This window comes from Chionomys nivalis, chromosome 6, assembly GCF_950005125.1.
Source record: "Chionomys nivalis chromosome 6, mChiNiv1.1, whole genome shotgun sequence".
NCBI classification, from domain to species: Eukaryota; Metazoa; Chordata; class Mammalia; order Rodentia; family Cricetidae; genus Chionomys; species Chionomys nivalis.
In genome coordinates this window covers 1678719-1706173 of record NC_080091.1, presented here as the reverse complement: position 1 = coordinate 1706173, position 27455 = coordinate 1678719, and the positions used below count along the sequence as shown (strand labels likewise).

Here is a 27455-nt window from a genome sequence, read left to right as displayed (position 1 = left end):
GTCTGTTTTATGTCCTCTTTTTGATTTCTCATTTTTTAATTTGGATATTCTTTCTGAAGTTTGGTTAGTTTGGAATGACATTTTCCAATTTTGTGATTTTTTTTTCTCAACGAATCAACTCTTTGTCTCATTGATTCTTAGTACTGGTTTCTTTCTTTCTAGTTTGTTAATCTCATCTCTCAATTTCATTATTTCCTGTCATCTAGATCCTGGGTGAGTTTTCTTCTCTTTGTTCTAGAGCTTACAGGTGGTCTGTTAACTTTATAATCTGGGATTTTCCCAGCTCTTTTATATAGGCATTTAGTGTTATGAAATTTCCTCTTAACACTGCTTTCATTGTGTCCCATAACTTTGGGTATGTTGTATGGCAATTTTCATTGAACCTTACAAAGTTTTAATTTCTTTCTTTGTTTTGTTTTTCCTTGACCCATTCGTGATTCAGATGAGTATTACTCAATTTTCATATGTGTGTGGGTTTAGGAATTAGTGTTGTTGGTAAATGCTAATTTCTATTTATGGTTTTCCCATAAGGTACATGGGGTTATTCAATTATTTTTGGAATATGCTGAGGTTTTCTTTTTTATTGAGTATATGGTCAATTTTGAGAAAATTCCATGAGTTGTAGAGAAGAAAAGAAGGTATACTCTTATGTCTTTGGATGGAATATCCTATAGATGTGTGTTAAGTCCATTTGAGTCATAACATCTGTTTGTCCCTTATTTCTCTGTTACGTTTCTGACTGTCGGACCTATCCAGTGGTGAGAGTGAAGTGTTCAGGTCACGCACTATTAGTGTATGTGGCTTAAAATGTGATGTAAGCCTTAGAAGTGTTTCTTGTACATATGAAGGTGCCCTTGTATTTGGCACATACATGTTCAGTATTGAGATTTCCTCTTGATGGGTTTTTCTTATGACTAATATTAAATGTCCTTCTTTTTCTCTTTTGATTGATTTTAGTTTGAAGTCTATTGTGTTAGATATTTGGATAGATACACCAACTTGTTTCTTAGGACCATTTTATTGGAAAATTTTCTCAACCCTTTATTCTGAGGTGATGTCTGTCTTTGAGGTTGAAATATGCTTCTGGTATGCAGCAGAAGGATGAATTATGTTCTTGTATTCGATCTGTTAGTCTGTGTTTTTTTTTTTATTCTTTTTTACTTAAAATTTCCAACTGCTCCCCGTTTCCCATTTCCCTCCCCCTCCTCCCACATTTTGCCCCCTCCCCCCGCTCCCCTCCCCCTATCCCCACTCCACTTCTCCTCCCCCTAGTCCACTCCCCCTCCCTCTCGATACTGAAGAGCAGTCCAAATTCCCTGCTCTACATGAAGACCAAGGTCCTCCCACTTCTATCTAGGTCCAGGAAGGTGAGCATCCAAACAGGCTACGCTCCCACAAAGCCAGTTCATGTATTAGGATCGAAACCTAGTGCCATTGTCCTTGGCTTCTCATCAGCCTTCATTGTCCGCCTTGTTCAGAGAGTCCAGTTTCAACCCATGCTTATTCAGTCCCAGTCCAGCTGGCCTTGGAGAGCTCCCAATAGATCAGTTCCACTGTCACAGTGGGTGGGTGCACCCCTCGTGGTCCTGATTTCCTTGCTCATGTTCTCCCTCCTTCTGCTCCTCATTTGGACCTTGAGAGCTCAGACGGTTGATCCAAACTGGGTCTCTGTCTCTCTCTCGATCCATCACCAGATGAAAGTTCCTGTGCCATTCTCCTTGGCCTCTCGTCAGCTCTCATTGTCCACCACATTAAGAGAGTCCGGTTTTATCCCATGTTTTTTTCAGTAGCAGTCCAGCTGGCCTTGGTGAGCTCCCAATAGATCGGCCCCCCTGTCTCAGTGGTTGGGTGCACCCCTCATAGTCCTGACTTCCTTGTTCATGTTCTCTCTCCTTCTGCTCCTCATTATAACCTTGGGAGCTCAGTCCGGTGCTCCATTGTGGGTCTCTGTCTCTATCTCCATCCATCGCTAGATGAAGGTTCTATGGCGATATGCAAGATATTCATCAGTATGATTATAGGATAGGTTCATTTCAGGTTCCCTATCCTCAGGTGCCCCAATGACCTAACTGGGGACATTGCCCTGGGCTTCTGGTAGCCATTCCAGGTTCAAGTCTCTTGCCAACCCTTAGGTGGCTCCCTTAACTAAGGTATGAGTTTCCCTGCTCCCCCATCCAACCTTCCTTTACCCCCAATCACACCGATTCCCCCAGTTCCCCTCATCCTCTCCTTCACACTTTTCTCTCCCCATCTCCCCTCATCCCCATCCCACCCCACCCCCCAAGATTCCCATTTTTTGCCCATCAATCTTGTCTATTTCCCATAGCTGGGAGGATATCTATATGTTTTTCCTTGGGTTTACCCTCTTGTTTAGCTTCTTTAGGATCACAAATTATAGACTCAGTGGCCCCTATCCATGGCTAGAAACCAATTATGAGTGAGTACATCCCATGATCTTCTTTTTGGGTCTGGGTTACCTCACTCAGGATCGTATTTTCTATTTCCATCCATTTGCATGCAAAATTCGAGAAGTCATTGTTTTTTACCGCAGAGTAGTACTCTAATGTATATATATTCCACACTTTCTTCATCCATTCTTCTATTGAAGGGCATCTAGGTTGCTTCCAGGTTCTGGCTATTACAGATAATGCTGCTATGAACATAGTTGGACAAATGCTTTTGTCATATGATAGGGCATCTCTTGGGATATTCCCAAGAGTGCTATTGCTGGGTCCAGGGGTAGGTTGATCCCAATTTTTCTGAGAAACCGCCACACAGATTTCCAAAGTGGTTGCACAAGTTTGCAGTCCCACCAGCAATGGATGAGGGTACCCTTTTCTCCACAACCTCTCCAGCAAAGGCTATCCTTGGTGTTTTTGATTTTAGCCATTCTGACAGGTGTAAGATGATATCTCAAAGTTGTTTTGATTTGCATTTCTCTGATCGCTAAGGAGGTTGAGCATGACCTTAAGTATCTTTTGGCCATTTTAACTTCTTCTGATGAGAATTCTCTGTTCAGTTCAGTGCCCCATTTTTTAATTGGGTTAATTATCCTTTTAAAGTCTAGTTTCTTGAGTTCTTTATATATTTTGGAGATCAGACCTTTGTCTGTTGCGGGGTTGGTGAAGATCTTCTCCCAGTCAGTAGGCTGCCTTTTTGTCTTAATGACAGTGTCCTTTGCTTTACAGAAGCTTCTCAGTTTCAGGAGGTCCCATTTATTCAATGTTGCCCTTAATGTCTGTGCTGCTGGGGTTATACATAGGAAGCGATCTCCTGTGCCCATATGTTGTAGGGTACTTCCCATTTTCTCTTCTATCAGGTTCAGTGTGTTCAGATTGATATTGAGGTCTTTGATCCATTTGGACTTGAGTTTTGTGCATGGTGATAGATATGGGTCTATTTTCATTCTTCTACAGGTTGACATCCAATTGTGCCAGCACCATTTGTTGAAGATGCTTTCTTTCTTCCATTGTATACTTTTAGCTCCTTTATCGAAAATTAGTTGTTCATAGGTTTGTGGGTTAAAATCCGGGTCTTCTATACGATTCCATTGGTCGACTGCTCTGTTTTTATGCCAGTACCACGCTGTTTTCATTACTGTAGCTCTGTAATAGAGTTTGAAGTCAGGGATGGTAATGCCTCCAGAAGTTCCTTTATTATATAAGATTGTTTTGGCTATCCTGGGTTTTTTGTTTCTCCATATAAAGTTGATTATTGTCCTTTCAAGATCTGTGAAGAATTTTGATGGGATTTTAATGGGGATTGCATTGAATCTATAAATTGCCCTTGGTAGAATTGCCATTTTTACTATGTTGATCCTCCCAATCCAGGAGCAAGGGAGATCCTTCCATTTTCTGGTATCCTCTTCAATTTCTTTCTTCAGTGCCTTAAAGTTCTTGTCAAATAGATCTTTCACTTCCTTGGTTAGAGTTACCCCAAGATAGTTTATGCTTTTTGTGGCTATCGTGAAAGGTGATGATTCTCTTATTTCCCTCTCTGCTTCCATATCCTTTGTGTATAAGAGGGCGACTGATTTTTTGGAGTTGATCTTGTATCCTGCCACATTACTAAAGGCGTTTATCAGCTGTAGGAGTTCTTTGGTGGAGTTTTTGGGGTCGCTCATGTACACTATCATATCATCTGCAAATAATGCAAGTTTAACTTCTTCCTTTCCAATTTGAATCCCCTTTATCCCCTTATGTTGTCTTATTGCTATTGCTAAAACTTCGAGAACTATATTGAAGAGGTATGGAGAGAGTGAACAGCCTTGGCGTGTTCCTGATTTAAGTGGGATGGCTTTAAGTTTCTCTCCATTTAATTTGATATTAGCTGTCGGCTTGCTGTATATAGCTTTAATTATATTTAGGTATGACCCTTGTATCCCTAATCTCTCCAAGACTTTTATCATAAAATGATGTTGAATTTTGTCAAATGCTTTTTCAGCGTCTAATGAAACGATCATATGTTTTTTTTCTTTCAGTTTATTTATATGATGGATTACATTGATAGATTTGCGTATGTTAAACCAGCCCTGCATCTCTGGTATGAAGCCTACTTGATCATAATGGATAATTTTTCTAATGTGTTCTTGGATTCTGTTTGCCAGAATTTTGTTGAGGATTTTTGCATCGATGTTCATGAGTGAGATTGGCCTGTAATTTTCTTTCTTGGTTGGGTCTTTGTGTGGTTTTGTTATCAGAGTTACTGTAGCTTCATAAAAGGAATTTGGCAATGACTCTTCTGTTTCTATATTGTGAAATACCTTAAGGAGTATAGGTATTAGGTCTTCTTGGAAGTTCTGGTAGAATTCCGCATTGAAACCATCTGGTCCTGGACTTTTTTGGAAGGGAGGTTTTTGATAACTGCTTCTAATTCTTCACGACTAACAGGTCTATTTAGGTTGTTCACCTGGTCCTGGTTTAACTTTGGTATATGGTATTTATCTAAAAAAGTGTCCATTTCTTTTACATTTTCCAGTTTTGTGGCATACAGGCTTTTGTAGTAAGATCTAATGATTCTCTGAATTTCCTCTGTGTCTGTGGTTATGTCTCCCTTTTCATTTCTGATCTTATTAATTTGCAAATTCTCTCTCTGCCGTTTGATTAGTTTGGATAGGGGTTTATCAATCTTGTGGATTTTCTCCAGGAGCCAGCTTTTTGATTTATTGATTCTTTCAATTGTTTTCTGTGTCTCTATTTTGTTGATTTCAGCCCTCAGTTTGATTATTTCCAGTCTTCTACCCCTTCTAGGTGAGTCTGCTTCTTTTTTTTCTAGAGCTTTCAGGTGGGCTGTTAAGTCTCCAATGTGTGCTTTCTCTGTTTTCTTTAAGTGGGCAGTTAGTGCTATGAACTTTCCTCTCAGGACTGCTTTCATAGTGTCCCATAGGTTTGAGTATGTTGTTTCTTTATTTTCATTGTCTTCAAGGAAGACTTTAATTTCTTTCTTTATTTCTTCCTTAATCCAGGTATGGTTCAGTAGTTGACTATTCAGTTTCCATGAGTTTGTAGGCTTTCTGGGGGTAGCATTGTTGCTGAATTCTAGCTTTAATCCATGGTGATCTGATAAGATACAGGTGGTTATTAATATTTTTTTGTAACTGTGAATGTTTGCTTTGTTACCGAGTATGTGGTCGATTTTTGAGAAGGTTCCATGAGCTGCAGAGAAGAAGGTATATTCTTTCCTGTTTGGGTGGAATATTCTATAGATGTCTGTTAAGTCCATTTGATTCATTACCTCCATTAATTCTCTTATTTCTCTGTTAGGTTTCTGTCTGATTGACCTGTCCATTGGTGAGAGAGGAGTATTGAAGTCTCCTACTATTAATGTGTGCGGTTTGATGGCTGCCTTGAGTTTTAACAATGTTTCTTTTACGTACGTGGGTGCTTTTATATTAGGGGCATAGATATTCAGGATTGAGATTTCATCCTGATGAATTGTTCCTGTTATGAGTAGAAAATGTCCCTCTCCATCTCTTCTTATTGATTTAAGTTTATAGTCAACTTTGTTAGAAATTAGTATGGCCACACCTGCTTGTTTCCTAGGTCCATTTACTTGATAAGCCTTATCCCAGCCCTTTACTCTGAGTAGGTGCCTGTCTTTGTGGTTGAGGTGTGTTTCTTGTAAACAGCAGAATGTTGGATCCTGTTTTCGTATCCAATCTCTTAGTCTGTGCCTTTTTATAGGTGAGTTGAGTCCATTGACATTAAGTGATATTAATGACCAGTGGTTGTTAACTCCGGTCATTTTTTTTAGTAGTAGATTTTGTGTGTTTCCCTTCTTTGAGATGTGCTGGTAAAGGGTTTCTAGATGTCTGAGTTACTGTGGTCATTGTTGGACTCCTTGATTAGTGATTTTCCTTCTATTACTTTCTGTAAGGCTGGATTTGTGGCTACGTATTGTTTAAATTTGTTTTTATCCTGGAAAATTTTGTTTTCTCCATTTATAGTGAACGAAAGCTTGGCTGGGTATAGTAGTCTGGGCTTGCATCCATGGTCTCTTAGTTTCTGCAGTACATCTATCCAGGACCTTCTGGCTTTCATGGTTTCCATAGAGAAGTCAGGTGTAAGTCTGATAGGTTTATCTTTATAAGTAACTTGGCCTTTTTCCTTTGCTGCTCTTAGTATTCTTTCTTTATTCTGTATGCTTTGTGTTTTGATTATTATATGGCGAGAGGATGTTTTTTTTTTTGATCCAGCCTATTCGGTGTTCTGTATGCTTCTTGAACCTTCATAGGTATATCTTTCTTTAGGTTGGGAAAGTTTTCTTCTATAATTTTATTAAATATATTTTCTGGACCGTTGAGCTGCGCTTCTTCTCCTTCTTCTATTCCTATTATTCTTAGGTTTGGTCTTTTTATTGTGTCCCATATTTCCTGAATGTTTTGTGATGAGAATTTGTTGGCCTTGCTGTTTTCTTTGATCAGCGTGTTTATTTTCTCTATGGTATCTTCAGAATCTGAGATTCTTTCTTCTATCTCTTGTATTCTGTTGGTTATGCTTGTTTCTGTAGTCTCTATTCGTTTACCTAGATTTTCCCTGTCCAGCTGGCCTTCTGTTTGTGTTTTCTTCTTTGCCTCCATTTCAGTTTTTAAGTCTTGAACTGTTTCCATTATCTGTTTGATTGTTTTTCCTTGGTTTCCTAGGGTATCATTCACTGATTTACTCAATTCTTCAAACTTTCTGTTATACTTCTCATCCATTTCTATAAGGGCATTTTTTACATGCTGTTTAAGGGCGTCAATCACTTTCATAAAGTCAATTTTATCTACTTCTTCATGATTAAGGTGTTCATGTCCTCCTGTTGTGAGGTCGCTGGGTTCTGGTGGTTTCATATAGTTTTTCAGATTGTTGGGTGAATTCTTGCATTGGCGCCTGCCCATCTCTTTCTCCGAATGCTCCCCTATGGATCTTCTTTTACCGGATCCGGTCTCCTTGGCTACTGATGTACTTTCCCAGTGATGGCACCCTGCAGTGATAGCTCTCCTGGTGCTCCAGTGATGTCTCTCCTGGTATCAATATCAGATCTCCGTGACCAAAGACGGCTCTCCTGGTACCCAGATTAGCTCTCCCACTGATGGCTCTCCTGGTGCCAAGATCAGATCTCCGTGCAGGTTGGGTAGTTCGTAAACAAAGGCCTTACCTTGCTTGGTGCAGGCAGGCCAGTGAACCAAAGGAAGTCTCGCCTGCCTACTTGCCCTGAGGATTTACCCCCAGCGCCAGACAGACTGAGCTGGATGGTGTTATGTGCCCAAAGAGGAAAGGGGGCAGAAGGAAGAAGGGTTCTGGATGCAAGCTGGGTGGGACAAGAAGAGAGAGGCAGTATGCAGGGTGTAGAGCCCCTGCAGGGAGCCCAGGGAGTATAGGGTGGGGGATGAGGAACTTCAGAGTTCCCTGTCCAGGGCTGCTTCCGCCGCCGCCAGTCAGGTCACAAACTCACCCCGCTGCTGTCTCTCCTGGTGCCTAGATCAGATCTCTGTGCAGGTTGGGTAGTTTGTAAACAAAGGCCTTACCTTGCTTGATGCAGGCAGGCTGGAGAGACAAAGGAAGTCTCGCCTGCCTACTTGTCCTGAGGATTTGCCCCCAGCGCCAGACAGACTGAGCTGGATGGTGTTATGTGCCCAAAGAGGAAAGGGGGCAGAAAGAAGAAGGGTTCTGGATGCAAGCTGGGTGGGACAAGAAGAGAGAGGCAGTATGCAGGGTGTAGAGCCCCTGCAGGGAGCCCAGGAAGTATAGGGTGGGGGATGAGGAACTTCAGAGTTCCCTGTCCAGGGCTGCTTCGGCCGCCACCAGTCAGGTCACAAACTCACCCTGCTGCTGTCTCTCCTGGTGCCTAGATCAGATCTCAGTGCAGGTTGGGTAGTTTGTAAACAAAGGCCTTACCTTGCTTGATGCAGGCAGGCTGGAGAGACAAAGGAAGTCTCGCCTGCCTACTTGCCCTGAGGATTTGCCCCCAGCGCCAGACAGACTGAGCTGGATGGTGTTATGTGCCCAAAGAGGAAAGGGGGCAGAAGGAAGAAGGGTTCTGGATGCAAGCTGGGTGGGACAAGAAGAGAGAGGCAGTATGCAGGGTGTAGAGCCCCTGCAGGGAGCCCAGGGAGTATAGGGTGGGGGATGAGGAACTTCAGAGTTCCCTGTCCAGGGCTGCTTCGGCCGCTGCCAGTCAGGTCACAAACTCACCCCGCTGCTGTCTCTCCTGGTGCCTAGATCAGATCTCCGTGCAGGTTGGGTAGTTTGTAAACAAAGGCCTTACCTTGCTTGATGCAGGCCAGCTGGAGAGACAAAGGAAGTCTCGCCTGCCTACTTGCCCTGAGGATTTGCCCCCAGCTCCAGACAGACTGAGCTGGATGGTGTTATGTGCCCAAAGAGGAAAGGGGGCAGAAGGAAGAAGGGTTCTGGATGCAAGCTGGGTGGGACAAGAAGAGAGAGGCAGTATGCAGGGTGTAGAGCCCCTGCAGGGAGCCCAGGGAGTATAGGGTGGGGGATGAGGAACTTCAGAGTTCCCTGTCCAGGGCTGCTTCCGCTGCCGCCAGTCAAGTCACAAACTCACCCCGCTCCTGTCTCTCCTGGTGCCTAGATCAGATCTCAGTGCAGGTTGGGTAGTTTGTAAACAAAGGCCTTACCTTGCTTGATGCAGGCAGGCTGGAGAGACAAAGGAAGTCTCGTCTACCTACTTGCCCTGAGGATTTGCCCCCAGCGCCAGACAGACTGAGCTGGATGGTGTTATGTGTCCAAAGAGGAAAGGGGGCAGAAGGAAGAAGGGTTCTGGATGCAAGCTGGGTGGGACAAGAAGAGAGAGGCAGTATGCAGGGTGTAGAGCCCCTGCAGGGAGCCCAGGGAGTATAGGGTGGGGGATGAGGAACTTCAGAGTTCCCTGTCCAGGGCTGCTTCCTCCGCAGCCAGTCAGGTCACAAACTCACCCCCTGCTGTCTCTCCTGGTGCCTAGATCAGATCTCAGTGCAGGTTGGGTAGTTTGTAAACAAAGGCCTTACCTTGCTTGATGCAGGCAGGCTGGAGAGACAAAGGAAGTCTCCTCTGCCTACTTGCCCTGAGAATTTGCCCCCAGCGCCAGACAGACTGAGCTGGATGGTGTTATGTGCCCAAAGAGGAAAGGGGGCAGAAGGAAGAAGGGTTCTGGATGCAAACTGGGTGGGACAAGAAGAGAGAGGCAGTATGCCTAGTCTGTGTTTTTTTTTTTTTAATTCTTTTTTACTTAAAATTTCCAACTGCTCCCCGTTTCCCATTTCCCTCCCCCTCCTCCCACATATTGCCCCCTCCCCCTGTTCCCCTCCCCCTATCCCCACTCCACTTCTCCTCCCCCTAGTCCACTCCCCCTCCCTCTCGATACTGAAGAGCAGTCCAAATTCCCTGCTCTACATGAAGACCAAGGTCCTCCCACTTCTATCTAGGTCCAGGAAGGTGAGCATCCAAACAGGCTACGCTCCCACAAAGCCAGTTCATGTATTAGGATCGAAACCTAGTGCCATTGTCCTTGGCTTCTCATCAGCCTTCATTGTCCGCCATGTTCAGAGAGTCCAGTTTCAACCCATGCTTATTCAGTCCCAGTCCAGCTGGCCTTGGAGAGCTCCCAATAGATCAGTTCCACTGTCACAGTGGGTGGGTGCACCCCTCGTGGTCCTGATTTCCTTGCTCATGTTCTCCCTCCTTCTGCTCCTCATTTGGACCTTAAGAGCTCAGACGGTTGATCCAAATTGGGTCTCTGTCTCTCTCTCGATCCATCGCCAGATGAAAGTTCCTGTGCCATTCTCCTTGGCCTCTCGTCAGCTCTCATTGTCCACCACATTAAGAGAGTCTGGTTTTATCCCATGTTTTTTTCAGTAGCAGTCCAGCTGGCCTTGGTGAGCTCCCAATAGATCGGCTCCCCTGTCTCAGTGGTTGGGTGCACCCCTCATGGTCCTGACTTCCTTGTTCATGTTCTCTCTCCTTCTGCTCCTCATTATAACCTTGGGAGCTCAGTCTGGTGCTCCAGTGTGGGTCTCTGTCTCTATCTCCATCCATCGCTAGATGAAGGTTCTATGGCGATATGCAAGATATTCATCAGTATGATTATAGGATAGGTTCATTTCAGGTTCCCTATCCTGAAATGAACCTGAGGATAGTCTGTGTTTTTTATAAGTGACTTGAGACCATTTATATTAAGGGATATTAATGACCAGGGATTGCTAGTTCCTGTTATTTTACTTTTTGTTGTTGGTGATATTATTGTCTTTGCTTTTCTTTTATTTGCGATTTACTATTCAGATCATCTATTTTCTATGATTTTGTGAATGTGGCTTACTTCCTTGGGTTGAAATTTTACTTGTAGTATTTTTCATTGGTACAGATTTGTGGCTACGTATTATTTAAATCTGTTCCTGTCTTTTCTCCATCTATGGTAAATGAAAGTTTACTGTGTATACTAGCTGGCATCCATGGCCTCTTAATGTCTGCATAAGGCTCGACTGGGACCTTCTGGCTTACACTGTTTTTATTGAAAAGTCAGGTGTATTCTAGCAGGTCTGAATTCATATGTTACTTGACCTATTACCTGTGCAGCTGTTAGTATTCTTTCTTAATTCTGCGTGGATATTGTTTTGATTATTATGTAGCTAAAGAACATTTTGTTGTTCAGCCCCCCACCCCCACACACACGAAAACCCATCATCTGTGAAGATCTATATACTTCAGCATCTTTATCACAATTTTAAGGACTCTCTTTAATAGCCCCCTGTCTGGACTGTTTTTATTTTGATTTGTTTGTTAGGGGTGGAGTGGGTGTTACACCAAGCTGCAATGGCTCTCATTCTCAATCAAGGTTCTGCAAAAGAAGCTTACTTGCCCCAAACAACCAGCAGCAGAAGGGATCACGAAATTCCACATGGACTTCCATATGTATGTATTCGGGACGTGAGCCCTCTGTTAGTTGTGGAGTTAGGGAGAATCATTTTCAGCCTGAAAGCAGCTGCTCTGTCCTATTGCTACGTGTTCTCTGCTTTCCAGGAGATTTTCAGTTTTGTGAGGTCCCATTTATTAATTGTTGACCTTAGTGTAGCCTCCTGTTTCAATGCATTCAGGGCTGTTCCCTAGCTTCTCTTCTGTCAGGTTCACTGCAAGTGCTTTTATGTGAGGCTTTTGAGCCACTTGGACTGGAGTTTTCTTCAGGATGATGAACATGGCGCTGTGTACTTTCTTCTCCACATCAAAATCCGGTTAGAGTGGCACCGTATGTTAAAGAAGATTTCAGTTTCCCATTGTGTATTTCTGGCTTCTTTATAAAATATCAGGTATTCATAGGTATGCGGATTTGTATCTGGGTCGTTGCTTCAAATCCCTTGATTAACATGTTTATTTTTGACAATATCATTAGGGTTTTGATACTATAGCTATGGGATATAATTTCTAAAACCTTGTGCACTCTTCATAGAATGCCTGCATTTTCTCTCCATTGTGTCACTATTACCTGAAGAGAAAACATTTTATGTTGATGTGTAGTTCCTCTTTCAAATAAGTTATATGTGATTATTGGTCCATGCCTGGTGTGTGTCATGACTTCTGGAGCAGCAACCTAGGAAAGAAGAGAAAGCTCCCTATGGAGAGACGCTTATGCCTTTCAATTTAATTTGAGTCACTGTGCACATCTACTATTCATGTACATTATCAATGTTAGGCCATAGATAACTCTAAAGGTAGCACCACCTGAACGAATCAGAAAAAGAATAACCCCTAGAGGTATAATCACCACCTAAACCAATTGGAAGAAGAAAGTGAGTAATTAGTCTTCCAGCTAAAATGCTCCAATCCCTAAGCCCTGAGCCCTAAGCCACACTCCCTGTCTGTCTCTCCCTGTGGGTCTCAGTGAAGATCTCAGGATCTTCCAACTGCATTTGTTCAGGCCGTGACCCAGGTAGACCTGGAGCTAGTAACACAGAGCATCAATTATCTGCTTGGTCATCTCGGGGATGTCCAGGAGCAGCACCATGCTTCTGTCAGAGGGTTCTTTGGGAAAGACCATCAGACAGGGCTCCAGCTGTGAGGTTACAATCACAGCTGCTGGTGCATGGAGAGCAGAACCTGGAAGGAGAAGAGCCCAGCCCAGCTGCACTCTTCAGCAGGGATCACAGACTTGTACATGGACTCGCAGTGTTTTTCGATTTGTGATTGATCTCACTATTAGATGTATGATTAGGGAAAATCAGTTTCCAGTCTGTAAGCAGTTGTTTTGTCCTCTTGCCAGTGTTCTCTGCTTTCTAGGAGATTTTAGTTTTTTGAGGTCCCTTATATTAATAGTTGATCTTAGTGCCTGCACTATCACTGCTTTGTTTATGAAGGAGTCTCCTGTAGCAATGCATTCCAGGCTCTTCCCTAACATTTCTTCTATCAGGTTCAGTATATATGTTTTTATGTGAGGCTTTTGAATCACTTGGACTGGAGTTTTTTTCACGCTGAAGAGTATGGTGTGTTACCTTCTTTTTTTCAACATACAATAGGCTCACTATTTTTTGCTTTACAGCTAGTATCAACATTTGAGTGAGTCCATACCATGTTCATATTTCTGGGTCTGGGTTTCCTCACTCACTATTGGTTTTTCTAGTTCCACTCACTTGCATGCATATATCAAGACGTCATTAATTTTTGATTTTTAATGATTTATTAGGTTCTGAAATACTAAACATAAAATTGGATTTGGGATCATCGGTAAGGATGGTTGTAAGACAAATAAAAGTGAACAAGGACAACAGACAAATCTCCTATAGTAAATATTCCTCCCGTTTGTGTATTTGAAGGATCTTGGACTTGTTAATACCGCTTACTAACCGGACTTGTGACACTGGTGCAGACAAAGTGAGCCCTGTTTACTCAGCAGCGTTCGGAGGACAGGAAGAATGACTGGAAACATTACTGCAGAATGGTTACAGCCCAGATGCACAGATATGCTTGGTCTTTGGATTCGGTTCCCCTCTGTGCACAGCTTTCCAAAAGGAGTAAGTGTATTTGTTGCATTTTGCTTCTCTTTAATTCCCAAGTGACTTTTCTTCATAGTGAAACTTGGTGTCTCTGTTGGCACTAAGTTGTTAATCTAGAAAAGGCCTGCTTCAGGATATCTTGTTCAATCTAGCAGAAGTGAGGTTGATAACACCAGGTTATTTATCTTTTTCTTTTTGAACCTGCGTTATACTTTTAGTGTAATAATGTTAGGAAATACTTTAAATATATTAATATAAATATTAGGCCTACTCTAATGTCTTTGAAATAATTCAAGATTCAAAATTGTACTTATCAAGTAAGGCAGTAACTGCTTGAGGTTTTTTAACTATAAAACTTTTTATTTATTTGTTATTTTATAACCCTTATAATAAAACCTTGGTTTCAGATGCTTTTTATTACTTTTTAATGTACGTGGGTATTTTGCCTGCATGTAGTCTGTGCACTGCATTCACACAATGTCCACAGAGGCCAGAAAAGGGAACTGGAGTTGTGGATCATTGTTAGCTGCTATCCTGGCAATCGAACCTGGGTTCTTTGGTTTAGCAGCCAGTCCTCTTAACTTGAGTCATCTCTCTGGCCCCATTACTCTTACTTTTGACTGGTCTGAGATTTAGAAGTAGAAACTTTCAATGAGGACAACCTACATCTCTTGACAATCTGTTCTTGGCTTTTTTCATTCTCTTGGCGAAAAGTTTAGCATATTCTGCAGCCTCTTCTTACTATCTTAGTGTGTTGTTCCTTCAGAGCAATAGGTTGGCACTTATGCTGTAGAACACTTGGCTAACAAAAGCCTGAATCATGGGTGCTTTGGTCCTGGGTTTTTATATTTTTTTCCTAGATGTGTACAAGGTTTTATATGTACTTTGTAACCATCAGAATCAATTGGGTCCTTTTCTCCAAAAGCCTGATGTCATATTACACAACCAGGAACCGCTACTTTCCCAGGCACTCTGATGAAGGGCAGAGAAAATCTCCTCATAACTGAGTTTTTAGGTGAGAAGGCAAGAGAAGGTCTCAGTCAATCTGATTTGCCAGTGAAGAAAGACTAAGGTGCTGTCCACAGGACCAAACTTCAATACTAACTCAGGGTCAGGGAAACCGTGTGAACTAAGTAAGCCGTCTAGCAGATCTACTTCCAAATCTCTGTGTGTCCTCTGCTGCTGAGCAAAAGTCCTGAGCAGCTCTCAGAATATCTGCGTTTCCATCTTCTGGGGACAGCTCCTTCACTGTTGAAGGGCAATTTAAAACTTGGTCGTCTTTGTCATTACTACTTGCAAATTCTAGTGATTATTTGGAATAATCTCGGCCCAAAAGTTCCTGTTGTTGTTTCAAAATTTCATCCATTAATCTGGAATTATTTTTTGAATAGGCCTTGGTGGTCTTAGACACTAATGTAGAGATCCCCAAGGCCATACACCACACCACTGAGGCTCGCAGTGTCTGAGAAGCTGGGCTCATGCTCCAAGGAGGACCAGCAGGCCCATGTGCAGTAGCAGCTTGTGCAGGAACCCGCCCTCCGAAGCCCAGCACAGCCTGGGTGGGATGGCAGCCAGCCTGGGGCACAGTGAGGGTGCAGGTGATGATGCTGGTTCCTGCCAATAGCTAGGGCTTGCTGAGCGTGAAGCCGAGCAGTGCTAGGACCGCAGTAGAGGCGGCACAACAGCAGCTGCTCCAGATACAGTTCCAGGGGAAGCAAAAGCAGAGCCAGGAGGTGAGCACTGTACAGGCAGATCAGCACTTGCAGCACCCGCCACACCAGCTCCCATGGCCCGGCCATACTCCCATGGCACTCGGGCACCGGGCACCGTCTCCTCCCTCCATCCCACATCCCCGTGCCCCAACCCCTCACCACTGCCAACTCCTCACCTAGCCCCACTGCCATCTGCCTCCGCCCTCCTGAGTCTATTTATTTATGGCTTCCTGACAACAAATTGGTGACATCTTCTTTGAAAGATTGAACAGTTTTCAGATTCTACTTGTTCTTTTGTGCCCGACCACTAAGGAATGGGAATATCTATCAGTTCAGGAATATCACTTCAGTATCCACAATACATCCTTAACAGATTGGAGCTTTCTATCCCCAGTTCTCTTTGTAAACCCACCCCTGACTCCTGTGGCCATAGATGCTATCAGACGACTAGATAAAAACACTTGTCAACAAGTTTGACAACCTGAGTCTTCTTTCTTGTAAGTACCATATTTTTAACTATTTCTAGCATGAACCACGATAGTGGTGAAAAATAGCCTTCAGAAAGGTTGTTTTTGGTTTTCTTTGATAGACAGATTTACTTTATTAATGACCCCAACCGGATTTCTTTAGATACAGGAGTTTTGAACTCAAATACTGAGAAGAAATCAAGTTAAGATTGCATTATCTGCAACTCATTACCAGTAACATACTGCAAAGCAAACAGCTTGGAAAAGGAGAAAAGAAAGGGGAGTGAGGGACGGAAAAATAAAAGAAAGGAATTAAGTTGATCAATTGGAAATTTTTTTCTTTTCTTAAATTCTTGGGAACTGTGAAGTTCTTGCAATCAGAGCTCGTTTCTGCAGGTTATTTGCCAAACTCGTACAAAATGGAACCCAAATGGAGAATCCCTGAGGAACCTGGAGAGGTGCAACATGAAGGGCTATGATTATCCAGTAGCAAGCAGTCCATCCTTCCATCAACAGAGCTTCTTTCAGTTCCCAAGCCTTAGCGGGATGAAAATGTCTCTCCCGTGATTGTTTTCATTTCTTTTTTCTCGGCATCTGGGCGTGACCGGTTGAGCACCTTAAGGAAGTCAGATGGTTTTGCTCGCATTCGTGTATGAATATAGGCCTTAGAGCACTTAATGTGGGAGTGCAGATAGTCCCAGAAAGTGTGGATCAGGTTGATGGTGTTGTCTCGAGCAGTGGCATTGGTGTGGCGAGGGAAGAGCACGAAGGTGATGTAGCCAATGTGGTCACCCATGACAGCATCTGTGTCTCTCAGCTCTAGGAAAGGTTCCCTGTGGCTAAAAAGGATCTGGGGGGCTCGCTCTTCATCCTTCTTTGAACTCCTGCATAAAGATCTTTCCAATGACATCATCGTCGTCATCCTTAAACACCATGCTGAAGACTACTGTGACTCTGTCTGTTTTAGATTCCACATACATGGTCTCATCCTCCCGGCAATGGATAACCGCTCTGTACTCTCCTTCCTTGCCCTCTTCTTGGAACTGGAAGTATTTCTCAAAGACAGAGGCAAAGCAATTTTGCTTCAACATAACAGCCTGCTGTACAAGAGAATCAATCCTTGGATGCAGGCAGATTTTCAAGATGGAATAGCAAAGAAACGTTGTATCCTAATTCTGGGTTTACCAAGAAATTCTGGTATACTCTCTTTAATAACTCATCAGCACCATGTGCCTGAAGTTCCTTGTAGAATTTCAAAGGAATACTGACCATCACTTTTGTTTTGTCTCCATTAGGATTTGAAATATGATAAAGGACGCCATCAAAATCTGCAAATGTTACTTTTACAGCGTCTGGTTTGTTTCCGGCGGCTGTGTTCTCGAACAAGAGTGAGCGTCTCCTCAATCATGCAGTTGTTCACCTCCAGCAGGATCATGGCATCAGCTGCCCCTGAAGCTTTAACCTGCCTGCCAAGCCGCCGCTGCCTCCGCCGCCGCCTCACCCACGATCCCGGTCGCTGCAGAAAGGTTTTTACTGGGCTTTAGGCTTTAAATCTCTCTCTTGCTCAGATTGTTCACTGTTTAGGTGATGAGCTGTCTCTGTATGTCACACTTGATTCTTGGTGTTTGTGTCTGCAGGATAGACTTTTTCTCCCTCTAGGATCTGAAGAGCTTCCCAAATTTGTCATCAGGGCTTGAGATAGAGAGAAATATGTGTTTTAAGAGAAATATATAGATTTGCCCATATTATTTATATTTTAACCAGTGGTTACCTGATTAGGAGAATTTACTATGCTCAAATGACATGCAATGATCAAGGTCATATAGAGCACTGAGGTTGCTTTCATCTTTGAGCATGCCTTTGTGTTTGAGAGCTTTACAGAGGATCAGAGGATCAGAGAGTGCTGTTACATTCTGATATTCTTCAGCGTATTTCACACTTGCTCTTTTCCATGGGAATCGTACTTCTTTTTTAAATTTATTTTATTCTTTTTTAATTAAAATTTCTGCCTCCTCCCCATTTCCCTCAACCTCCAACCACACATTGCCCCCTCCCCCACTCCCCTCCCCCTCTCTTTACTCCTCTCCCCCTCCCCTCACTCCATTCCCCCTCCCTCTCATAAAGAAGAGCAGTTCAAATTCCCTGCCCTGCGGGAAGTCCAAGGTCCTCCCACTTCTATCTAGGTCCAGGAAGGTGAGCATCCAAACAGGCTAGGCTCTCACAAAGCCAGTTCATGTATTAAGATCGAAACCTAGTGCCATTTTCCTTGGCTTCTCATCAGCCTTCATTGTCCGCCATGTTCAGAGAGTCCGGTTTCAACCCATGCTTACTCAGTCCCAGTCCAGTTGGCCTTGGTGGGCTCCCAATAGATCAGTTCCACTGTCACAGTGGGTGGGTGCACCCCTCGTGGACATGACATCCTTGCTCTTGTTCTCTCTCCTCTGCTCCTCTTTTGGACCTTAAGAGCTCAACCGTTGCTCCAAATTGGGTCTCTGTCTCTATCTCGATCCATGGCCAGATGAATGTTCTAAAGTGTTATGCAAGATATTCATCAGTATAGGATAGGGTCATTTCAGGTTTTCTTTCCTCAGGGGTCCAAGGTACCAGCTGGGGACATCTCCCTGGATACCTGTGAGCCCCTCTAGAGTCAAGTCTCCTGCCAAACCTAAGATGGCTCCCTTAATTAGGATATATATTTCTCTGCTCCCGTTTCCACCCTTCCTATATCCCAACCATCCCATTCCCCCAAACTCCCACCAACCTCCCCTTCTCACGTTTCTCACCCCATTTCCCCTTAGCCCCATGCCACCTCACCCGCAAGTTCCCAGTTTTTGCCCAGCAATCTTGTCTAATTCCCCTATCCAGGCAAATGACTATACGTTTTTCTTTGGGTTCACCTTCTTATTTAGCTTCTCTAGGATCACAAATTACATGAACACTGTCCTTTATTTATGGCTAGAAACCAATTATGAGTGAACCATGTTCCTCTTTTTGGGTCTGGGATACCTCACTCAGGATAGTGTTTTCTATTTCCATCCATTTGCATGCAAAATTCACAATGTCATTGTTTTTTACCACTGAGTAGTACTCCAGTATGTATATATTCCACACTTTCTTCATCCATTCTTCCATTGAAGGGCATCTAGGTTGTTTCCAGGTTCTGCCTATTACAAACAACGCTGCTATGAACATAGTTGAACAAATACTTTTGTCATATGATAGGGCATCTCTTGGGTATATTCCCAAGAGTGGTATTACTGGATCTTGGGGTAGGTTGATCCCAAATTTCCTGAGAAATTGCCACACTGATTTCCAAAGTGGTTGCACAAGTTTGCATTCCCACCAGCAATAGATGAGTGTGCCCTTTACTCCACAGCCTTTCCAGCAAAGTCTATCATTGGTGGTTTTAATTTTAGCCATTCTGACAGGTGTAAGATGGTATCTCAAAATTGTTTTAATTTGCATTTCCCTTATCACTAAGGAGGTTGAGCATGACCTTAAGTGTCTTTTGGCCATTTGAATTTCTTCTGTTGAGAATTCTCTGTTCAGTTCAGTGCCCCATTTTTTAATTGGGTTAATTAGCATTTTAAAGTCTAGTTTTTTGAGTTCTTTATATATTTTGGAGATCAGACCTTTGTCTGTTGCAGGGTTGATGAAGATGAAGAGCATCTCCCAGTCAGTGGGTTGCCTTTTTGTCTTAGTGACAGTGTCCTTTTCTTTAGAGTAGCTTCTCAGTTTCAGGAGGACCCATTTATTCAATGTTGTCCTTAATGTCTGTGCTGCTGGGGATATACGTACGAAGTGATCTCCTGTGCCCATATGTTGTAGAGTACTTCCCACTTTTTCTTCTATCAGGTTCAGTGTGTTCAGACTGATATTGAGGTCTTTAATCAATTTGGACTTGAGTTTTGTGCATGGCGATAGATATGGATCTATTTTCATTCTTCTACAGGTTGACAACCAGTTCTGCCAGCACCATTTGTTGAAGATGCTTTCTTCCATTGAATACTTTTAGCTCCTTTATCAAAAATCAGGTGTTCATAAGTTTGTGGGTTAAATTCAGCGTCTTCTACTTGATTCCATTGATCGACTTCTCTGTTTTTATGCCAATACCAAGCTGTTTTCAATACTGAAGTTATGTAATATAGTTTGAAGTCAGGAATGGTAATGCCTCCAGAAGTTCTTTTATTGTATAAGATTGTTTTGGCTATCCTGGGTTTTTTGTTTTTCCATCTAAAATTGATTAATGTCCTTTCAAGATCTGTGAAGAATTTTGATGGGATTTTAATGGGGATTGAATCGAATCTATAAATTGCCCTTGGTAGAATTGGCATTTTTACTATGTTATCCTGCCAGTCCAAGAGCAAGGGAGATCCTTCCATTTTCTGTTATCTTCCTCAATTTCTTTCTTCAAAGACTTAAAGTTCTTGTCAAATAGATCCTTCACTTCCTTGGTTAGAGTTATGCCAAGATATTTTATGCTGTTTGTGGCTATCATGAAGGGTGATGCTTCTCTGATTTCCCTCTCTGCTTCCTTATCCTTTGTGTATAGGAGGGCAACTGATTTTTTGTAATTGATCTTGTATCCTGCCACGCTACTAAAGGTGTTTATCATCTGTAGGAGTTCTTTGCTGGAGTTTTTGGGGGCGCTTATGTACACTATCATATCATCTACAAATAATGAAATTTTAACTTCTTCCTTTCCAATTTGAATCCCTTTGATCCCCTTATGTTGTCTTATTGCTATCGCTAGAACTTCAAGCACTATATTGAAGAGGTATGTAGAGAGTGGACAGCCCTGTCATGTTCCTGATTTTAGTGGAATGGCTTTAAGTTTCGCTCTGTTTAATTTGATGTTAGCTGTCGGTTTGCTGTAAATAGCTTTTATTATATTTAGGTATGACCCTTGTATTATTAATCTCTCCAAGACTTTTATCATAAAGGGATGTTGAATTTTGTCACATGCTTTTTCAGCATCTAATGAAACAATCATATGGTTTTTTTCTTTCATTTTATTTATATGATGGATTACATTGATAGATTTGCGTATGTTAAACCAGCCCTGCATCTCTGGGATGAAGCCTACTTGATTGTAATGGATAATTTTTCTAATGTGTTCTTGGATTCCGTTTGCCAGTATTTTATTGAGGATTTTTGCATCAATGCTCATGAGTGAGATTGGCCTGTAATTCTTTCTTGTTTGAGTGTTTGTGTGATTTTGGTATCAGAGTTACTGTAGCTCCATAAAAGGAATTTGGCAATGACTCTTCTGTTTCTATATTGTGAGATACATTAAGGAGTATAGGTATTAGGTCTTCTTGGAAGCTCTGGTAGAATTCCGCAGTGAAACTATCTGGTCCTGGACTTTTTTTGGAAGGGAGATTTTTGATAACAGCTTCTAATTCTTCGTGACTAACAGGTCTATTTAGATTGTTCACCTGGTCCTGGTTTAATTTTGGTATATGGTATTTATCTAAAAAAGTGTCCATTTCTTTTACATTTTCCAGTTTTGTGGCATACAGACTTTTGTAGTAAGATCTAATAATTCTCTGAATTTCCTCTGGGTCTGTGGTTATGTCCCCCTTTTCATTTCTGATCTTATTAATTTGCGTATTCTCTCTCTCTGCGATTTGATTAGTTTGGATAGGGATTTACCAATCTTGTGGATTTTCTCCAGGAACCAGCTTTTTGTTTCATTCATTCCTTGGATTGTTTTCTGTGTTTCTATTTTGTTGGTTTCAGCCCTCAGTTTGATTATTTCGAGTCTTCTACTTCTCCTAGGTGAGTCTGCTTCATTTTTTCTGGAGCTTTCAGGTTGGCTGTTAAGTCTCCAATGTGTGCTTTCTCTGTTTTCTTTAAGTGGGCACTTAGTGCTATGAACTTTCCTCTTAGGACTGCTTTCTTAGTGTCCCATAAGTTTGAGTATGTTGTTTCTTTATTTTCATTGAATTCAAGAAAGACTTTAATTTCTTTCTTTATTTCTTCCTTGATCCAAGTGTGGTTCAGTAGTTGACTGTTCAGTTTCCATGAGTTTGTAGGCTTTCTGGGGTAGCATTGTTGTTGAATTCTAACTTTAATCCATGGTGATCTGATAAGACACAGGTGGTTACTAATATTTTTTTGTAACTGTGGAAGTTTGCTTTGTTACTGAGTATGTGGTCAATTTTTGAGAATGTTCCATGAGATGCTGAGAAGAAGGTATATTCTTTCCTATTTGGGAGGAATGTTCTATAGATGTCTGTTAAGTCCATTTGATTCATTACCTCCATTAATTCTCTTATTTCTCTGTTAGGTTTCTGTCTCATTGACCTGTCCATTGGTGAGAGAGAAGTGTTGAAGTCTCCTACTACTAGTGTGTGTGATTTGATGTCTGCCTTGAGTTTTAGCAATATTTCTTTTACATAAGTGGGTGCTTTTACATTAGGGGCATAGGTATTCAGGATTGAGACTTCATCCTGATGAATTGCTCCTGTTATGAGCATAAAATGTCCCTCTCCATCTCTTCTGATTAAGTTTGAAGTCAACTTTGTTAGAAATTAGTATGGCCACACCTGCTTGTTTCTTAGGTCCATTTACTTGATAAGCCTTATCCCAACCCTTTACTCTGAGTAGGTGTCTGTCTTTGTGCTTGAGGTGTGTTTCTTGTAAACAGCAGAATGTTGGATCCCTCCACCCCATGTTAACTGCTCAGTTGTCCCTCCAGCCCCATGGTAACTGCTCAGTTGTCCCTCCATCCTGTGTTAACTGTTCAGTTGTGCCTCCAGCCCATGGTAACTGCTCAGTTGTCCCTCCATCCCGTGTTAACTGCTCAGCTGTCCCTCCACCCCATGTTAACTTCTCAGTTGTCCCTCCTCTTCATATTAACTGCTCAGCTGTGCCTCCAGCCCCATGTTAACTGCTCAGTTGTCCCTCCACCCTATGTTAACTGTTCAACCTTTCCTTCAGCCCTTATTTTCTTTTGACTTTGTGAATGAGAGTCTCTCTGTGTTCTCAGGCTTACCTTGAACTTGCAGCAATCTAGGCCTAGCCTCCCCACCACTACATTGTATCTGTGTGCCACTGTACCTAATGCCTTACCTTTTCCTCCAGCCCCTGATTGTTTTTGTAATGTACAGTGTATTTACTTAACTTTTAGAAACTGAATGTTATTTAATTTATTCTTTGTTCTGCTAAAATGATATCTTCATTTTTGTTTTGCTTTTGCTTTTTAAAAATATGAAAACTAATAGTTCTAGTGTCTTTCTGCTATAATACAATTTTCTTTTTTTTATTATTTTATTGAAAAAAACTTTCCGCCTCCTCCCAGCCTCCCATTTCCCTCCCCCTCTTCCCACTCCTCTCCCCCTTCCCCCACTCCTTTCCCCCTCCCTCTCCAGTCCGAAGAGCAGTCAGGGTTCCCTGCACTGTGGAAAGTCCACGGTCCTCCCCCCTCCATCTAGGTCTAGGAAGGTGAGCATCCCAACTGTCTAGGCTCCCACAAAGCCAGAACATGAAGTAGGATCAAAACCCCATGCCATTGTCCTTGGCCTCTCATCAGCTCTCATTGTCCGCCATGTTCAGAGAGTCCAGTTTTATCCCATGCTTTTTCAGTCACAGTCCAGCTGGCCTTGGTGAGCTCCCAATAGATCAGACCCACTGTCTCAGTGGGTGGGTGCACCCCTCGTGGTCCTGCCTTCCTTGCTCATGTTCTCCCTCCTTCTGCTCCTCATTTGGGAATATACCCAAGAGATGCCCTATCATATGACAAAAGCATTTGTTCAACTATGTTCATAACAGCATTATTTGTAATAGGCAGAAACTGGAAGCAACCTAGATGTCCTTCAATGGAAGAATGGATGAAGAAAGTGTGGAATATATATACATTAGAGTACTACTCTGCGGTAAAAAACAATGACTTCTCGAAATTTGCATGCAAATGGATGGAAATAGAAAATACTATCCTGAGTGAGGTAACCCAGACCCAAAAAGAAGATCATGGGATGTAATCACTCATTGGTTTCTAGCCATGGATAGGGGCCGCTGAGTCTATAATTTGTGATCCTAAAGAAGCTAAATAAGAGCCCAAGGAAAAACATATAGTTATCCTCCTGGATATGGGAAGTAGATAAGATTGCTGGGCAAAAAATTGGAATCTTGGGGTGGGGTGGGATGGGGGTAAGGGGAGATGGGGACAGAAAAGTGTGAAGGAGAGGATGGGGGGAACTTGGGGAAACGGGATGATTGGAGATACAGGAAGGTTGGATAGGGAAGCAGGGAAGCACATATCTTAGTTAAGGGAACCACCTAAGGGTTGGCAAGAGACTTGAACCTGGAGTGGCTACATGGTGCCAGGGCAATGTCCCCAGTTATTTCCTTGGGCAGCTGAGGATAGGGAACCTGAAATGACCCTATCCTATAGCCATACTGATGAATATCTTGCATATCACCATAGAACCTTCATCTAGCGATGGATGGAGATAGAGACAGAGGCCCACACTGGAGCACCGGACTGAGCTCCCAAGGTCCTAATATAATACAATTTTCTATTTTTCTATTTTTTTAATTTTTATTACTTTATAAATAAAACCATTCAAAATTTCCACTTCTTCCCCTCCTCCCTCTTCTCTCTTGCTCCCCCACTAACCACCCCCTCCAGTCCAGGCAGCGTACCCTGCACTGAGGGAAGTCCAAGGCCCTCCCCACTACATCCAGGCCTAGGAAGGTATGCACACAAACAGACTAGGATCCCAAAAAGCCAGTACATGCAGTAGAATAGAATCCCAGTGCTATTATCATTGGCTTCTCAGTCAGCCCCCATTGTCATCCACATTCAGAAGTCCAGTTTGATCCCATGCTCATTCAGTCCCAGTACAGCTGGCTTCAGTGAGCTCCCATTAGCTCAGGCACACTGTCTCAGTGGGTAGACCAACCACTCGTGGTCCTGACTTCCTTGCTCATGTTCTCCCTCCTTCTGCTCTTCAACTGGACCTTGGGAGCTCAGTCCAGTGCTCTGGAGTGGGTCTCTGTCTCCATCTGTTGCCGAACAAAGGTTCTATGGTGACATTCAAGGTAGTCATCAGTCTGACTACAGGACAAGGCCAGTTCAGGCACCCTCTCCTTCATGGCCCAGGATCCTAGCTGGGGTCATACCTATGGACTCTGAGGAACCCCTCCAGAGCCAAGTCTCTTGCCAACCCTAAAATTGCTCCCTTAATTAAGATATCTTCTTCCCTGCTCCCGTACCTGCCCTCACTCCATCTCAACCATCCCACTCCAACAAGCTCTCCCCTATCCTTCCCTTTTCCCTTCTCTCTCCCCCTCTCTTTTACCCACTACCCAACCGTCCACCCCAATGATCCCAACTTTCACCCGGCAAACTTGTCTACTTCCTATTTGCAGGTGGATCTATATATGTTTTTCTTTGGATTCACCTTATTACTTAGCTTCTCTAGGATCAATGTTTTTGTTTATGGCGAGAGTCCACTAATGAGTGAGTACAAACCATATTCCTCTTTTTGGGTCTGAGTTATCTCACTCAGGATACTGTTTTCTACTTCCATCCATTTGCATGCAAAATTCAAGATGCCATTGTTTTTTTACTGCTGAGTAGAACTCTAATGTGTAAATGTGCCACACCTTCTTTATCCATTCTTCCATTGAGGGGTCTCTATGTTGTTTCCAGGTTTTGGCTATTACAAAAAGTGCTGCTATGAACATAGTTGAACAAATGCTTTTGTAGTATCATTGGGTATCTCTTGGGTATATTCCCAAGAGTAGAATTGCTGGATCCTGAGGTAGGTTGATTCCCAGTTTCCTGAGAAACCGCCACACTGATTTCCAAAGTGGTTGCACAAGTTTGCATTCCCACCAGCAATGGATGAGTGTTCCCCTTACTCCAATTCTCTACAGCATAGGCTATCATTGGTGTTTTTGATTTTAGCCATTCTGACAGATGTAAGATGATTGTTTTGATTTGTATTTCCCTGATAGCTAAGGAAGTTAAACATGTCCTTAAGTATCTGTTGGCCATTTGAACTTTTTCTGTTGACAATTCTTTGTTCAGTTCAGTACCCTATTTATTAATTGGGTTATTTAAAATTTTAATGTCACACAGCAAAATGGTGGAGACCGTAGCGGACACCCGGCGGCAGATCACCAAGCCACAGGACCTGAATGACGCCTACGGGCCGCCCAGCAACTTCCTCGAGATCGATGTGAGCTACCTGCAGACCATGGGGGTCGGCTGGGGCCGGTTCACCATCTACGAGATCAGGGTCAAGACAAATCTTCCTATCTTCAAGCTGAAGGAATCTACTGTTAGAAGAAGATACAGTGACTTTGAGTGGCTTCCAAGTGAACTAGAAAGAGAGAGCAAGGTTGTAGTTCCCCCACTCCCTGGGAAAGCATTTTTGTGGCAGCTTCCTTTTAGAGGAGATGATGGAATATTTGCTGACAATTTCATCGAGGAAAGGAAGCAAGGGCTGGAACAGTTTATAAACAAGGTCGCTGGTCATTCTCTGGCCCAGAATGAACATTGTCTAAACATTTTTTTACAGGATGAAATAATAGATAAAAGCTATACTCCATCTAAAATAAGACATGCCTGAGTTTGGAAAGAAGAGGCAAAACGAGACCATTAATGATTGCTCCACACCAATGAAGAAGCTGTAACTCACTTAGCATGCTGCACGGGCGCTGCTCTAACCCTCCCTGGGTGTTCTAACACTCACAGGCTCCCTTTCATTTTGTTTTGTTTTGACAGTTGACAAGAAGTTTTTTATTTGCTTTAGTGAAAACTCCCTCGTTGAGCCTCTCTACCTAACTCTCCGTGTTGCATCCATATGCACATGGTAGCCTCACAAACCCCATAGACCTGCACTGTCCTGACAAAAGTTGCTGACTTGGTCTTATTTGCAGATTCTGTGTCCTGTTTGCTTCTTGAATCTGATTGGCTAGAATCTTTTTCCTCCCCCTTAATGTGTGATGTCACCACTTGGTCCTAATTTATGTGCAGGAGCACGACACTGTTTGTCTCCGGTGCCACACATATGAGGTGTACTTTGTGTGCAGAGTGCATCTTTCTTCTGGCCTGTAATTCCCTACACATGGAAGATTAATGAGGGAAATATTTATATTCTGTATAAAACCAAAATCAAATTTATATACTAAAATCATTTGTCTAAAAATTTAAGTTGTTTTCAAATAAAAGTTGAAATGCAAAAAAAATTAATGTCTAGTTTCTTGAGTTCTTTATATATTTTGGAGATCAGACCTTTGTCTGATGCGGGGTTGGTGAAGATCTTCTCCCATTCAGTAGGTTGTCTTTTTGTCTTAATGACTGTGTCCTTTGCTTTACAGAAGCTTCTCAGTTTTAGGAGGTCCCATTTATTCACTTGTTGTCTGTGCTACTGGGGTTATATGTAGGAAGTGGTCTCCTGTGCCCATGTGTTGCAGACTACTTCCCACTTTCTCTTCTATCACGTTCAGTGCGGACAGATTTATATTGATGTCTTTAATCAATTTGGACTTGAGTTTTATGCATGGTGATAGACATAGATCTATTTTCATTCTTCTACAGGTTGACATCCAATTATGCCAGCACCATTTGTTAAAAATGTTTTCTTTCTTCCATTGTATAATTTTAGCTAGTTTTTCGAAAATCAAGTGTTCATAGTTTTGTGGATTAGTATCCAGGTCTTCAATTCAATTCCATTGATCAACATCTTTGTTTTTATGCCAGTACCAAACTGTTTGAATTACTGTAGCTCTGTAATAGAGTTTGAAATCAGGAATGGTAATGCCTCCAGAAGTACTTTTATTATATAGGATTGTTTTGGC

At 42.5% G+C, this 27455-nt stretch overlaps 1 protein-coding gene and 2 pseudogenes across 3 annotated transcripts; 1 reads left to right on the top strand and 2 right to left on the bottom strand.

The window, feature by feature from the left end:
- Positions 1–14470: 14470 nt before the first annotated feature.
- Positions 14471–15258, bottom strand: LOC130875601 (dehydrodolichyl diphosphate synthase complex subunit Nus1-like; annotated as a pseudogene).
- Positions 15259–16176: 918 nt separating this feature from the next.
- On the bottom strand, positions 16177–17073 carry LOC130876241 (actin-related protein 2/3 complex subunit 2-like; annotated as a pseudogene).
- Positions 17074–25735: 8662 nt separating this feature from the next.
- Positions 25736–26296, top strand: LOC130876229 (sorting nexin-3-like). 3 transcript variants are annotated; one of them, XM_057772706.1, is made up of 2 exons: positions 25736–25831; positions 25898–26296. In XM_057772706.1, the coding sequence occupies exons 1-2, from the start codon at positions 25736–25738 to the stop codon at positions 26222–26224; spliced, it is 423 nt and encodes a 140-aa protein (XP_057628689.1). In that variant the 3' UTR covers positions 26225–26296. The 3 variants fall into 3 exon arrangements, with proteins under 3 accessions (XP_057628689.1, XP_057628690.1, XP_057628688.1); XM_057772707.1 differs by having other exon boundaries at positions 25736–25991; positions 26117–26148; XM_057772705.1 differs by having other exon boundaries at positions 25736–26296.
- Positions 26297–27455: the final 1159 nt, after the last annotated feature.

Excerpts from the sequence above, each read along its gene's own strand:
- LOC130876229 (XM_057772705.1), top strand. The coding sequence starts at position 25,736 with ATGGTGGAGACCGTAGCGGACACCCGGCGGCAGATCACCAAGCCACAG.